The following is a 15,577-nucleotide window of genomic DNA, read 5'->3' on the forward strand; positions in this document are numbered from 1 at the left end:
TGGAGAGCAGCTGGCAGGCTCTCTGGGTGCTCTCTCCTCCCCTCTCTGGCTGTTGGTATCTCTCTGCGTGTTTGCATGCTGCAGTCATGCTGCTTCATCGCCTCCCCCTCAATCATTCTTGTCTAAAGTGACTTATATTTAGCACTGCTGTTCCGTTCCCTGAATCCATCCTGTCAGCTGCATGACAAACTGCTGTTCCCTGGATGCTGTCCAGTTTGTTCATACAAATTACTGTGACTTAGGGACTGTCTCAAACATTTCTGTTCTGAAGCAAGCTCATTGAAGTGCCTGATGGACTCCCCTAGTGTGTACCTGCTCCACAGCCCTGCAGCAGGACAGGTGAAAGGTGTGCTGTCATTGATGGTCTTTCTAGAACTGTTTACAGATAGTTTCGTAGTATGATTTATGGCCTGGTGGGCTGAAAACCAGCCCCAGGAGGGTGCTGCTGGTGGCTTCCGATGAGGTTGCAGGCTCCATTCCCACACATCCATGGAGTACCCAAGTAATTCCTTCCTCTGCCCTATGCAGTACCTTCCTTTAAAATGGTTTTCTTCAAGAGCACTTTCAGAAGTAACTTCGTTAGAGGTCATAAGACACTGCCACCAAATCATCATGATAAAAAAATGTTAAGTACCTTTTTTACCTTTTTCTTTTTAAAAGGAATGATTAGGCTCTTATTATGTAGGGACAGGGATGCCAGTGTTTGCTGTGAACACCCTCTTTTTGAAATGTTTTGCCCTTGTAAATTAGCATGAATCCTAATAGGACCACAGAACTTAAGGGGAATGTTTCAGTTGTTTTTGGAAGTTCTCTCTTTGCCTGGAAAATGTTTAATTTGTACATGACTGGAAGGTGCCTTATACCTCACACTATTCTTTGGCAGAGACTGCTTATGGAAAAATGTATAGGAAGGACTACTTACAGTACCTTTGTTTTTAACGTTAGGCTCAACTGTGTAGTTGGAGCAGGCTACGGGGGCTTCAGTTACCAGAAGAAAGAGATCACCAGCTAACCTGTCCATTGTCTTGTTATCAAATATTTTTATTTATTGAATCTGGATTTTTTTTACTAAGCATCAAGGAAGCATCAGGAAATACTTCTGAAAAGCAGCAGTAATTTTTCTGCCTAGTCATGTTTTTAACTAATTTTCCTGATTTTCTTTCAGGCCTCCAAGATACCACAGAACTGCTGCCCACTTCTTGTATTTGTGAATCCAAAAAGTGGTGGTCTAAAAGGTCGGGATCTGCTATACAGTTTTAGAAAACTGCTAAACCCACATCAGGTCTTTGAGCTTACCAATGGTGGCCCTCTACCCGGGTAGGTGATCATATTTTAAAAGATTTTTAGTTCATGGTTTTTTGTTATTCTTTGAAACAAGGGATCAGATTCACATGTTATGAAGATCTAGATTGCTTCTGTTCTGTGCTTGAAGACCAGAGCAGTGGATCATTCCTTCTGACTGGTTCTCACTGTGAAAACAGATTTGAACTTTAAGATTCTCTATACAGAAGAGACTGGAGTACTTGCTGATGTATGTGCTTGTTTCAAGTCTAATAGCATCCAGTCCTGGGAAAGCTGTATGCACTTCACAATAAGACAGATTTAATAATTACTAAAAATAAAAATATTTTATAGTCACATGAGGAAGGAAAGAAATGTCACGTTGCCTGATGAGGGCTTGTTTTTGCTTTTATTTCCTCAGATGTTTCATGAGAACTAACAGGAAAGTGTAATAAAATTTTCTATCTTGACTTTTGAAACTTGGCCACAATTGCAGAATTTACAGGGCCTGTCTGATCACAGCTGCGAAATTTCTAAATACAGGGAACGGAACATAATGTGCTTGTAGGGAGGCAGGAACTGATTAGTTGATTTAATCAACACCACTTTGTTACCAACTTCATAATACTGAAAATGATCGTTGTAACTGCTCTGAGTAGCACTGAGGAGCTTCCTCAGCACTGCTTTAACAAAGAACTGCCATGACAGGCTCTTCAAAACAAAAGCTTTTGTGGAAGAAACACAAGAAAAACAAGCTGCACAAACTTAAGATTTTTGTCATAAGTGTATATAATTCTGTTGTCTTTCTAATGCAGTTCAAGCTCCAACTTCAGTACTCATTAATTTTGTTTGCCCATGGAAACCTTCTGTAGCTTTACAGCAAAATGCTTCCACTTGTTGATCACTCCTTGTGCAATGGAAAATAAAAGTTCCTTTGAAGTCTATCTCGGTATGTAGGATGAAAAGCCACAGAGGGTCAAAGCGACCAGAAAAATAGTACTATGGAAAAGAAAATGTACTATGAGTCCTATAACTAAATTTAAAAAAACAAACAAACAAAAAACCAAAACAAACAAACAAAAGTAATAAACAGCCCACCAGTAATCAACATCTGTACGGGGATTTAGAATTATAGATGTCCATGTTGAAATTATGAAGAGTTAGATTTCTGTGTCTTTGGTGAAAAAGGGAGTGATTAACAATTTACCTGTTTAGTATTTATAATTAAGAATTAACTTAAAATGAAGAATTAACTTTGACTTTGAAAAATTGTAGAAAAACATGATTTTTCACTCTTTTTAAACAGCTTTATGTAGAAGTTCCATTTTTTCCATTCACTTTATGTTGATCCTGAAACCGATGGTAATGGAGAGGGAAGCAAACAACAGTGATGATGTGTTGTCTCGAATAGAATATTTAGAGGTTTGGTTTTCCAACATTTAATTGCAACATTTCTTTTCCCCTTTGCTTTGTTTCTCACTGTAGGTTTCACACCTTTTCTAAAGTCCCCTCTTTCCGAGTGCTGGTGTGTGGAGGGGATGGCACTGTTGGCTGGGTCCTTGGTGCACTGGAGGAGATCAGGCACAAGCTGGTGTGCTCAGAGCCCTCAGTTGCCATCTTACCTTTAGGAACAGGTGGGAATCACAGTGAGCACAATTTCTTCTCCAGGAGGTTAATCTTTATTTATGCATCTGACAGACAGTGCAGCGCAGTTTTCCAGTGAAATTGCCATGTTTCAGTTCTGGCCAGCATTGGAGACCAAATGCAGTCTCAGCAATCTCAGCTCTTCAAGGAAATGTCAGGAGCTCTGGAGGGAAAAAAAACAGATGGGGTGTTGATATATGGTGTGTTTTGTTTGTGCAGGAGTCGGGGAGGGCAAAATACTCTCTCCCTGACAACCACAGGTGCATTAGGCCTTGCTGTAAAACTGTGTTTTTTCTAGTACTTTTTTGTGAAAAGGTTTGTGTATCTTTGTGTGATACTAAGCACATGTGGAATTCCAACAACACTTAGATATTTTGTCTGCTTAATTTTTCAGTCCAGTCTATTTCCCTGACTTGTTTGAAGCACCTTAACGTGACTTGGTTTGTAGAACAGGACTGAGATACTTTTTGATGCTTTTAGCCAACTTATGAGATAATCATACATTGAGGTTCTTCATTGTTTCCCAGGAAATGACCTAGGGAGGGTCTTGCGCTGGGGAGCTGGCTACAGTGGGGAGGACCCCTACTCGATTTTGGTTTCTGTGGATGAGGCAGATGATGTTCTCATGGATCGTTGGACTATCCTTTTGGATGCAGAAGAACCAGCTGAAGGTGGAGAGAATGGTCTTGCAGAACCAGAGCCTCCAAAGGTGAGCTGGGCACCATTTCAGTTTGACTCTTAGGAACTGTTTTTCTAGCAAAAATCACAAAGATAGATATTAATGTAGTTTAATATTTTGTTTTGAGCTTGTAGTTTACAGAGCTATTCCTTAATGGACAGAGCAAATGTTTGGATCTGGTGCTTCAGTTTCAGTAGGGCAGATTGGCTGCAGTACACCCATCACAGCTCTTTGGCTGAACATATCTGATTGAGGATTAATGAAAGGATTCAGTTGACAATGGCATTTGTACTTGCTGCAGCTGGAAACAAATTTATTTGTCAAATATAAAAGTTTTTTGAAGGAATGATCAACACTTTGAGGAATACTAGTGAACTGAAATATTTACCAAAAAATAAATGCCCGGTCAAAAAGAGTACTCTCATCTCTCCATTAACAATTTTAAAAATTACTTTCTGAATATACAGGAAATAAATACTTTGGTCAATGTCTTATTGCCATTGTATGTCTGTATATGTAGCATCTGTTTTATTTTTTTGGAGTGGAAGTTCCTGTCCCTTCGTTCGTATGACTTATTTCTGTTAATTAAACAAAAATATTAGTTGTAGATGGTGATTTCAGAGCTCTGTGTGAAACCTGACTGTCTTTGTCTTCAGACCAAACTGAGAAGTTGAACAAGTGGGTTGTAAAAAGAAAGTAGGAAATTGAAATAATGGTAGCAGTCATGTAAAATTTTCATCTAGTAGCTAGAAAATTCTAGGCATTATGTGTCAGTTGGAGGATTTGAGTTGCTCAGGTTCCACCTGTTTTTGAGTTGGTAGAGGCAGGGGCTGATTTGTCCTGAGTACCTAACCTGCTTTTTAAAGATGAAGAGTAGGAAATTAAAGGACTGGGATAGAAAAGCTGTGGAACGAACTGGCATGCAAAGGAAGAACTAGTTGCAGAAGTGGTTTAAAACTGTGGGAACTTGAGACTGGCATATAGGGAGCTATTTAGAATGCAGCTGAGTAGGTGCAGTCAAGTTTTTCATACATCTGGCATAAGCTGGTCACCTGCCAAAGTAAGGAAGATCATCTTCATGATGGTCTTGTTGATTAATCTATGTTTGATGCCAGAAACAATAGTGCTGTAGCGTTCAGCAACTTGTGTAGTTATTGCATAGAATCACTTTAAGAAGTTGGGTTGGTTTTATTTCTGCATTTGTTTTCATTTCTGCTTTATTATGCTTGTGTTTTGCAATTAAGATTACATTATTTGGAAATAGTAACTACAGATATCAGCAATGATCTGTGCAGCTTTATTTTCAGCGCAGTGTTTCTGGAAAATGTTGTCCAGAATCTGTCAAGATACACAAGTGACTTGGTAGGATCATCTGCAAAGGTTGCTTTTGTTGAAAAACTTTGGAACCTCTTCTTCTATAAACATAAGAGGAAATAATACAGTTATATTTTTCTGTCAGATTGTGCAGATGAACAATTACTGTGGTCTTGGCATTGACGCAGAGTTGAGCTTGGACTTCCATCACGCTAGAGAAGAAGAACCAGGCAAATTTAATAGCAGGTAACCCAGGGGACACCCAGGGGTGCAGGACAAACTTGGTGGCATGGCATAGTTTCCAATGGACACTGTGACTGGTAATCTTGAAATGCTACAGGTCTCCACAGAATATATTGCTTGAGGCAGAGTTCTCAGAGGACAGAATTAACTTCACTGGGGACTCGTAGGTTGCTCAAAGCCCCATCCAGCCTTGCCTTGAACACTTCTGAGGGCATCCATATCTTCCCTGGGAAACCTGTTAATCTCAGTAGATTCTTGCTTCGTATGTGTACTCTGGTGAACCTTCCACATAGTTCTGAGATGACACAGTAATGCAAGCGCTGCAGATGGGGGAGCTCGCTGGCTCTATGTGGATGGATGACCTGCATGTAATGCCCTGTCCTACTCTCTTATTTACAGCAGTGACTGCAATGTTGGTCTCCCCTAATACAAACCATCTTTTCCTGCAGCACAGATAAGGCGTTAGGGACTGCTCTAAGGACAGCTTCCTCCTTCTTGACTTGCTAATTAACTCTGGTGAAACTGTTGTCTGCAAAATGTTTCTGGCCAAGGGTTTGCTTTAGGAGATGGTTATTCTTTCTGCCCAAGTGAGCAAGCTAGAGTGTTATTAGCTACTGCTAGCAGCAGAAGTGTCAACTTTGTTGGCACTCTCCCCAAATCCTGTCCAACGTGTAGATGTGCAAAGAAGGGTGGTGATGCTCTCTAGTGGCAGTTATGCAAAGATCACACTTCCAAGCCTCGGTAGCCATTTTAATAATAAAAATTTTCAGTCACCTTCAAAACCATTGGGTTGGCATTGACGTGGTAATGTTAGAGAAATCAGTTTGTTCATTCTTAATTTGCCTCAATGTCCTAATAAGATGCATAAATGGAACAGAAGATGTAAGCAAAAGTGACAGGATTTAATTTCTGACAGATGCACCCTTTGTGTGTCATGAGGTGATGTATCCAACACCTTTGGATCCCGTAGACTGCAGTGGTTAAGTTTTTCTTTAATGTCATGTAATTCAGGACTGCATCTGCAGTTATGGCACTGTGTCATATTCCTTCAGTTTCCACAGGCTTCCTTATAGCAACAAAGATTAATACTACTTGGGGATATTTGAAGTCGTGTGTGTCCTACTAATATTCTGTTATTTTTCAGTTGTACCCAAATTAGACAAAATCTATCTTAGCATAGACACATCTTATTGTCCCTGTCTGAAGTAGAAGTATATGTTAAATGATGCTATATCAGGCACCTTTAATTCCATGCTGTTTAAAAGTGCTATCATGTGTTATATCATTCCCAATGTAATAATGAAAGAATTGAACAGTCTCTCTCTGAAGAGTTGAGTATAACCCACATGCTAAATGGCTGCCTTCCCCACTGGAATGCCTACAGCATTAGACATAATGCTATAGAGATTGTGCACAGTTGGATTCCAGAGACACTTCTCTACTAAGAGGGTCAAATAATGGAAATTTATGCTTTTTATTTTGAGGGTGCCCTGAAGGTCATGTGTCCAAAGGTTTCCATTATAGAAGAAGATACTGTGTGTTTAACATTTGTTTATATTATTCTTAAAATGTTTTTGACATTTCTTGGGATGCCATAAAATCTTCATCCTTTTTTTCCACTCTAAAATTAGAGATGTTAGAGATCTGTCACAGGTTAGCAAAATTATTAAGGTTATTTTAAGTTTCTACAGATTATTCTATTTCAAATTAATTAGCAATACGCAAAGCAAAGACTCACAGAGGGTTTTGTGCCTTATTTAGTCTACCAGTGCATGTGAAATTTTAAATGTTTTGTTAAGACATCTAGGTCTTAATTCAATTACCATTTTCCAGCTCAGAAGTTTACATCTTAAAGTGGCATTGCAGTGAGGCAACGCTTTAGGAAGGGGTGGGTTTTCTGAAAAAAATATAATGGGTCTCACATGCCTTGAAAGCACAAATCATCCATTACATACAAGGTATATAAACTAGTAGTCCATGGCTTCTGCTTTTTTCTGCAATAAAGCCAGAAGAATTTGGAGTGGGTAAAGCCTTTACACATACTGCTAGGGGACAATACTGGTATAGGTATGAGGGAGTGCGCTCTGCTGGGCCTACCTTTTAGTTACAGGATCCTTGTTTGCTTCTAGGTTTCACAACAAAGGAGTTTATGTGAAAGTTGGGCTGCAGAAGATAAGTCATACCAGAAATCTTCACAAAGATATAAAGCTTCAAGTGGACCAGCATGAAGTGGAGTTACCAAGTATAGAAGGACTGATTTTTATTAATATACCCAGGTAAAAGGGAGAGGAACGATCCTGTATTCATCCATGTCTGTCTCTACCTGTGGAAATACTACTGTGTATTTGAGCATCACCTGTCAAATGCTTAGATAAAAATTTAGTGGTTTACATTAATAGATTGTTGTTACTGGGCATCATTTATTATTGCCTGGCTTTGCAACTGTGCCTAAGGAGCAAGGTCTTAGTACCATTTTGACATAGTTTTTCTTTCTCCTCAAAACGCCACATAATACTATCTTGTATTTTTCCATTTTGCTGTTGCTTCTGTGTCCTAAAAATAGCTTGGGATTACTTTCTCATCGAAGGTCTTCAGGCTTTTTTTTGAGCAGTTTTCAAGTAAAGCATTACTTTTAGGCAGGCCTGTGACATCTGTCCACTGCTCTTTTCCCCCCTCTCTCAAACTGTTAGAACAGTCCATCGGATTTCACTGTGACAGGTAGGAAGATCAGAGATGCTCAACTTGCAGGTACTTTCTGGCACACTGGAGACCAGGTGACAAACAATTCCTGTATTGAAGCTCAGCCAGGATTAAACTGTCACTGTCCCATTCCTGCAGCTGGTTGCATACTATGTGTGGTGTCAGTGGAGCCACGTGAGCAGCTGTGGAAAACTCTCAGTCCACGTACCTTTCACAGAGCTGTGGGGTCTGCCTGGACACCTGCAGGGAATGAGAGTTACTGGTGTGGAAGAAAGAAAGGCAAATCTGCAGGAAATATGACTTCCTTAGGTGTGCTGTTGGTAGAGGCAATTTTTTTGTTTGCACAAAACTGGCAGGCAAATACTGCTACCATACTGTTTTTTTCAAGTACATTCTTACCTTAAAGGGAGAAAGATACATGTAGTTTTACTTTGGAAATGTTTTTTTCAACTTTCTATTCAAGTATATGTGTTTACACGTAGACACATGTATGTGCAGATACACAGACACACAAGCTTTGGTGGCACATGAGAACTGTGGAGAAAAAATCACAATTTATACTGAGCATCCAATGCACTGAAGCAGTATGTGTATTGAGTAAAGAAGGTCCTTTGAGAAAGGAAGGTCAATACTGTGCAGAAAGCAACATGGTTTTAAATTGTCAGAAGCATTTCAGGGGACTGAAGTCCTTAACTACAAGTGAGCTTGACCAGGTACAAGAATAAAAACTTGATACTTGTTTGAGCATTGATCTCTTCTCAGTAGCTTCTGTGAATATTGTCAAGACCAGTAAGGTTAGTTAAGTCTGAGAGGTTAAGGGTTTGTGTAGCTGGAACTTGGAACTCTTCAGAGATACTTTCTTCTTAGGTACTCCTTTTCTCTCCAATGGAGACTGCTTATTTCACTGTGTCTTTCATTCCTGAAAGATGTGATGAGAAGACTTCCGAATTTTAGGAAAACACTTCCTGCTTTTACAGTGTAGGAAAGCTGTGTCATCACCTCAGCTGGTAGGGAGCAGAGTGTCTGGCTTTTAAAGGTGTCAAACCAGCCCACCAAGGAGAGTGTGGGGCAGGTGCTTGTTGCAGGTGGCAGCTCCACACGTGGTGACTCTGTTGTGCTTTCCATGCAGCTGGGGATCCGGAGCTGATCTCTGGGGCTCTGACAATGACAACCGCTTCGAGAAACCACGGATTGATGATGGACTGCTGGAAGTTGTTGGTGTGACAGGTGTTGTTCACATGGTAAGTGGCCATCCTAGTATGAACAAACATATATTTTCTCAGGATGGTTTATTTTTGTCACAAACAGGGCATTGTAAGTGCATAGTCCTAAAAACTATGCATTCATGTTAAGATCATACCGTTGTTTATTCTGGTACATGTTGCAGCACTCAGAAATCACTACAGACAATAAAGAGAATTCATGGGCAGCATCACCAGTCAATGAGCAAAGCATTACAGTGTTAGAAGTTTAGCTGCAGCTGGTAATGCCTGCTCGTGGACTGCAGTGCCCTCTCGTTGCCTGCTTATTGACCTGTCCTGAAGATCCATGATCAGGTGCCAGACAGACTATGACAGATGGAATGGAAACCTATGGATGGGTAAGAAGTAGTAGTAGGGATGTAAAGAACTTGTTAAAAGTGCATGGGGAAGTGTCCCGTGATTTTAGCAGGCTTTGAACCAAGGTCAGAAAAATACATATATACATACACACACACACACACATATATATATGAAATGCAAATATACTTGGGGAATAAACAGGAGGAGTTGGAGACCTGCATTAGGTTGCATGGCTATGATATAACTGCAATCACTGAAATGTGGTGGGACAGCTCCCATGACTGGAATGTTGTCGTGGATGGATATGTACTATTTAGAAAAGACAAGGCAAGGTGGTGGTGTGGCTCTTTGTGTGAGAGAGCAGCTGGAATGTACTGAGTTCTATCCAGGATGGGAGGTGGAAGAGGTTGAAAGTGTAAGAATTAAGGGATGTGCAAATGGGGGTGAAACTGTTGTGGGTGTCTGCTTTAGACCATCAGCCCAAGAAGATGTGGATGAGGCCTTCTACTACACTCAGCTGGAAGTAGCCTCTAGATCACACTCCTTGGTACTGATATTTGTTGGAAAGCCCACACAGCCAGACATGTTCAGTCCAAAAGGCTCTTGCAGTGCATCAGTGATAACTTTCTGATGCAGGTAGTGAAGGAACCAATGAGGAGAGGCTTGGCTGGACCTTGTATTAGCAAATAAAGAAAGTCTGGTGGACATGAAGGTTGGGAACAGCCTTGGTGACAGTGACCAGGACATGATGGAGTTTAGTATTTTACAAGGAAGAAGAAAGGCAATAAGATTACAACCCTGGACTTAACAGAGCTAACTTTGGACTCCTTAAGGATGTACTTGCAGGAATCCCATGGGCTAAGACTCTGAAAGGAGAGGGACCCCAAGAAAGTTAGTCAGTTTTTAAATAACACTTCCTTCCAGCTCAAGATAGGTGCATTCCTATGAGTAAAAAGTTGTGTAGAGGTGGTAACAGACCTACATGGATCTTCTGAATAAAGTCCTGTGGAGAAAGAAAATGAAAGAAAGTTCATAGAAGAAGAGACTTGTCACTTGGAAAAATAATAAGGCCATTGTCAGAGAAGGTAGGAAGGAAACAAGAAGGGCCAAAGTGCTCTTAGAACTAGAACTGACAAAAGAAGTAAAAGGAAACAAGAAGAGCTTCTTCAAATGTATCAGTAGTAAAAGGAAAAATAGGGAAAATGTGGGCCCACTGCTGAATGGGGTGGGAGCCCTGATAACAGAGGATGCAGAGAAGGCAGAGTTGCTGAACACCTTCTGTGCTTCAGTCTTTACTCCTAAAACCAGCCCTTGTGAACTCCAAACCCTGGATATGGATATAAGAGAGAGCCTGGAGGAGGGAAGACTCACCACTGATCAATGAAGACAGGGCTAGAGACCAGTTATGCAAATTGAATGTACACAAGTCCATGGGCCCTGCTGGGAGGCACCCAGGAGTGTAGGGGGAGCTGGCTGATGTTATTGCCCTACCACTCTCCATCGTTTTTGAGAGATCATGGCAAACAGGAGAGGTGCCTGGGGACTGGAGGAAAGCCAGTGGCACTCCAGTCTTCAAAAAGGGCAAGAAGGAAGATCCAAGAAATTACAGACCAGTCATCCTCACCTCCAGTCCTAGAAAAATGATGGAGCAACTTGTTCTGGAAGTCAGCTCTAAGCACATGGAAAAGAAGGTTATCAGGAACAGTCAGACTGGATTTACCAAGAGGAAATCATGCTTGACTGACCTGATAGTCTTCCATGATATTGTGACTGAATGGGTAGATGCAGGGAGACCACTGGTTGTAGTCTGCCTTGGCTTTAGCAAGGCTTTTGACACAGGCTCCCATAACATCTTCTTGAGCAAGGTCAGGAAATGTGGGATGGATGAATCTGCAGTGAGATGGATTAAGAACTGGCTACACAATAGAGCCCAAAGAGTGGTGATCAATGGTGCAGTGTCCAGCTGGACACCTGTGACTAGTGGAGCTCCCCAGGGATCACTGCTGGGTCCAGTTCTGTTCAACATCTTTATCAATGACTTTGATGATGGGATAGTGTCTTCTCAGCAGCTTTGCTGATGACACAAAGCTACTCCTCTGCTCTGCCCTGGTGAGGCCACACCTGGAATATTGTGTCCAGTTCTGGGCTCCTCAGTTCAAGAAGCACGGGGAACTGCTTGAGAGAGTCCAGAGCAGAGCCACAAAGATGATTGCAGGAATGGAGCATCTCCCTTGTGAGGAAAGGCTGAGGGAGCTGGGTCTCTTCAGCTTGGAGAGGAGGAGACTGAGGGGCAACTTCATTGATGTTTACAAATATGTAAAGAGAGAGTGTCAGGAGGATGGAACCAGGCTCTTCTCATTGATGCCCAATGACAGGACCAAGGGCAATGGTGTGAGCTGGAGCATAGAAGGTTCCACTTAAATATAAGGAAAAGCTTTTTCACTGTGAGAGTCACACAGAACACAGGGACAGGCTGAAGTCTCCTCTGGAGACATTCAAAAGCCACCTTGGACACATTCTTGTGTGGCCTACGCTAGGTGACCCTGCTCTGGTAGGGTGGTTGGACTCAATGATCTCTTGAGGTCTCTTCCAACCCCTAACACTCTGTAATTCTGTGATTTCTGTGATATGTATTATGGAATCTACTAGCTTCCTCGTAACAGATGTCATAGTGTCAAAACCAGTTTGTAGTATGAAAACAAGGTTTTATTTTATTTTAATATGACAAAAACACCTACTTAAATAGTGTGTTTGCAAAAACATCTTGTCATAGCTCATCACAATCAAAATGGAGATTCTTTTTAGACAGGTGGCCTTATATTAATCTGCCATAGGCCTTCCAGTCACTTTCTCTGAGAATCTGATGCTAGCTGGTCTTTATCCAAATGATATATGAAGCAGATGGTATGCCAGTTCTGCACAGAAAATTATGACTCAGTTCGTGCAACTCTAATTCTTCCATGTATTTTGTGGTTTTGAAATTGACTGCTATGAGCAATTCCATCCTGTGGGATGGTGGTTTATTTTTCTTCTCTTCATTTTCCTTTCACTGTCATAAGAAATTTGCTGCTGGAAAGTGTATGTGGTCAGGTAACTAGAGACAACTAATCCACTCAACCACCAAAAATGGAAAGGTGGGTGCATACTGTGCAGCTTGACCTTTGGTGCTGGCCAGCTTTACAGTTCTGTAATTCAGATATTTTAAGGACAACAAATATAAAACATTCCATTAGAAAAACTGGTTTGGTAGAGATTCTTAGAATTTTTGTGAAATTGGAAACAACTAGGAGTGTACCCATTGCTTTGGAGTATAGTGGTTAACAAACCCATCTCCAGCCACTAGCTGCAGCTGAGTTTGCAAAACTCTCACCCTGTTAGATAAAATGCTTGTAGACTTTTGAGTTTCACATGTCTTGCATATAGTTAGGTGTTTTGAAAATTTGTTTACTAACTTGTGGAGGAGGGAAGTAAAGCAAACAAGATCTTTGTGAGTGCATGCTCCACAGGCAGCCCGAGTGTACAAATTCACTGTGTGAATTGTTTCTTCTGGCAGCCTGCAGGGGTATCTGAGTTCTTCTTCATGCACCAATGTAAAAAATTAATGATGAGTCAGTTAAAACACCCTATGTGTTTTTAACTAAGCAGTTCTTTTAATTGAAACTTAAAATGTCAGGTGAGACTAAAATTCTGGCCACTTAGTTTAAGTGCTACTAATATTTGTGCTTCTTGCTTATTGGGGTGATTGATGTTCTGGCTTTTACTTCTTAACAGGGTCAAGTCCAAGGTGGTTTTCGATCAGGAATCCGCATAGCCCAAGGTTCATATTTTCGTGTAACCCTCCTCAAGCCAATTCCAGTTCAAGTTGATGGAGAGCCTTGGATTCAGGCCCCTGGCCAGATTATTATTTCTGCTGCGGGACCAAAGGTACTGGTTGTAGGTTTGTCTTAGCAAAGCTGAGTTTGTTTCTTCAGTGGATATTATCACAGTATCTTGCCTGTCTGTTGTGTTCTCATGCTTGACCTTAGTGGAGCTAATTGGCATGGGCTGGTAACTGTTGGATAAATACATAGCAGTTTCTACAGAGGACGGTTTGAGGGCCCTCTCCACTGGTTCTGATGAGGCTTGTGTTTAAAGAAATAAACCCTGAGCTTCAGCCTAGTGGTGCGTGTGAGGTGCTGGCCATGCTGGAGGAGGGGAGGAAGGTCTGTCAGAGAGCAGCAAAGGAGAAAACTGAGTAACAGAGGAGGAGGGTCTAAGAAAAAGAGACTTTGGAGTAATTGGTGTCTGGTTTTCCTTGAGATTGCAGTATATATGTAGAAGGAAAAGAATATCATCTGCCTAAGAGTTTAACTTCTCTGTTGGCATTATAGTTGTGAAATAAATATTTTGCAGTAGTTGATTCTGGTGCACAACAGTCTACACGTTTATCTGCTACATTAAGGATCCCTTTTCAACTCACAGAAATCTGTTGCTATAGGCAGTCTCAGAGAATATGTGGCCCTGCCAGAAGGGCTACCAGAACAACAGCCCTTACAGAAAAAAAGTGAGTGAAAAAGGCTATGCCTCAGGTGTTTTGGAAAATTTAAATTTTGTTCCTTTCCTGAAAGAAAGGGTGTAAAAAGAGAGAGAACAAGCCTATCTTACTATCAGGTTTTTAAAGTAATAGTGCTGCCTCTAAAAATGTGTGAATATATATGTGTACATGAACGTACATGCATACATTGTACATATCCTTATACAGCTATATACATACACGTGTATATATATGTTTATGTAAAAAAACAGTTAACTGTATAGCTTTATAAGGATAGGTGCTTCAGACAGCTGTGTACTTAAATGTCTTTGCAGTTCCAGTGTTTTCCGTGTTCGTCAGTTAGTTCCTTTGGATCTGCTTGTAGGCAATGGCAGATATTTTAATATTCACTTTCTTTTAAAACTTTCCATTTTAGGTCCATATGTTGAAAAAATCCAAGCAGAAACAGAAAAAAACTGGAAGCCTGAGAGATATGAGAGGGGATAGCACGTCAGTCTCTGATGGAGGACGCTAAGTGGAGACCTGTGATCAGAAGAGAAGCAGTGCACCTGCTGTAGACACCAAGATGTTTCAGTAAAACTGACAGATGGTGATGATGATGACAGATGGTAAAGAGTGTTGTTATGAGTGTGCCTTTCATTACATTTTGATAGTACTGGGTTCTACTTCGGCTTTCAAAGATAGTGCCTCATTCTTACAAATAACTTATGTACCACTTGTCTCATCTGAAATGTTTACTTTGGGTTGCTTTTCCATAAGTCATTTCCTAGTCTTTCATGTATATAGAAACTGAGGCCAAACAGATTCCTAAATGCTGACATTTCTTCCCAAAGACTATTCTCCTCCTCCCATCTTTTTCTTAAAATCATTCCACAGATAAAGTCTGGTGTGTTTTTCCATAAATGAAAAAGTGTTCCTTTAAGTTATTGCTCGCAGTAGCCTCCCAACCTAAAAAAAAGGCAGACACAAGCTGCTGAGAACTCTTTGGATCATTCCAAATAGCAGAGCTGAGAAAAATACAAAACACAGGGATGATCTCTATAAAAGGAGCCCCATGCACTGGGAAGAGAGAAACTACTAGAACAGTCAAGTCAAAATATTTCAGCGAGTTTACTTCAACAGTATTTGGACAGTATGACTGAAGGGGAAATGGACTGTAGAGCAAGTTTTCAACAGCAGCTTGGTTTCTCCTGTACCATTCAGCCAAAGCCTGTTTTAAAAGGCATTTGAATTTCAGCATCTACTACTCTAATGTGAAAAAGGAACAAGAATACCCAAGTTAGTATTACAATATACTGACATTTTCTATCATTGAAACCCTTATCTTTGACACAAGACTTCTCTTGTCTTTACTTGTGCCAATTCATTTTCATTAACTTGTCACAGTTGGATTGTTATTTAACAGCAAGCTCAAAAACTAAAGGAATAATCACTAATTACAGTAAAAGAACCATTTAGAGTTCACTTAAATATATTACCCCAGTCCTATGTCAGAGCTGAACTGAAGCACAGCATCACTTCACTAGGGAGCCTTAAGAGGAGGTATTGAAGCCTGTAGTGTGTATGTGATGTGCTGTAGGCTTCAGATAACTGGAAGTGCAGTGGCTGTTAAAAAATCTC

At 40.7% G+C, this 15,577-nt stretch overlaps 1 protein-coding gene across 2 annotated transcripts in view; it reads left to right on the top strand.

Moving 5' to 3' along the window:
* Positions 1 to 14,570, top strand: part of DGKQ (diacylglycerol kinase theta) — a 79,652-nt gene extending 65,082 nt beyond the window's left edge. For both annotated transcript variants that reach the window (XM_071732167.1, XM_071732168.1), the window contains 8 exons: positions 1,166 to 1,317; positions 2,767 to 2,915; positions 3,453 to 3,634; positions 5,064 to 5,164; positions 7,291 to 7,437; positions 8,991 to 9,102; positions 13,195 to 13,347; positions 14,373 to 14,570. In XM_071732167.1, coding sequence (XP_071588268.1) covers positions 1,166 to 1,317; positions 2,767 to 2,915; positions 3,453 to 3,634; positions 5,064 to 5,164; positions 7,291 to 7,437; positions 8,991 to 9,102; positions 13,195 to 13,347; positions 14,373 to 14,471 — 1,095 coding nt within the window. In that variant the 3' untranslated portion in view covers positions 14,472 to 14,570. The remainder of the gene's footprint in view (positions 1 to 1,165; positions 1,318 to 2,766; positions 2,916 to 3,452; positions 3,635 to 5,063; positions 5,165 to 7,290; positions 7,438 to 8,990; positions 9,103 to 13,194; positions 13,348 to 14,372) is intronic.
* Positions 14,571 to 15,577: the final 1,007 nt, after the last annotated feature.

The sequence above is a fragment of the Heliangelus exortis genome, chromosome Z, assembly GCF_036169615.1.
Source record: "Heliangelus exortis chromosome Z, bHelExo1.hap1, whole genome shotgun sequence".
NCBI classification, from domain to species: domain Eukaryota; kingdom Metazoa; phylum Chordata; class Aves; order Apodiformes; family Trochilidae; genus Heliangelus; species Heliangelus exortis.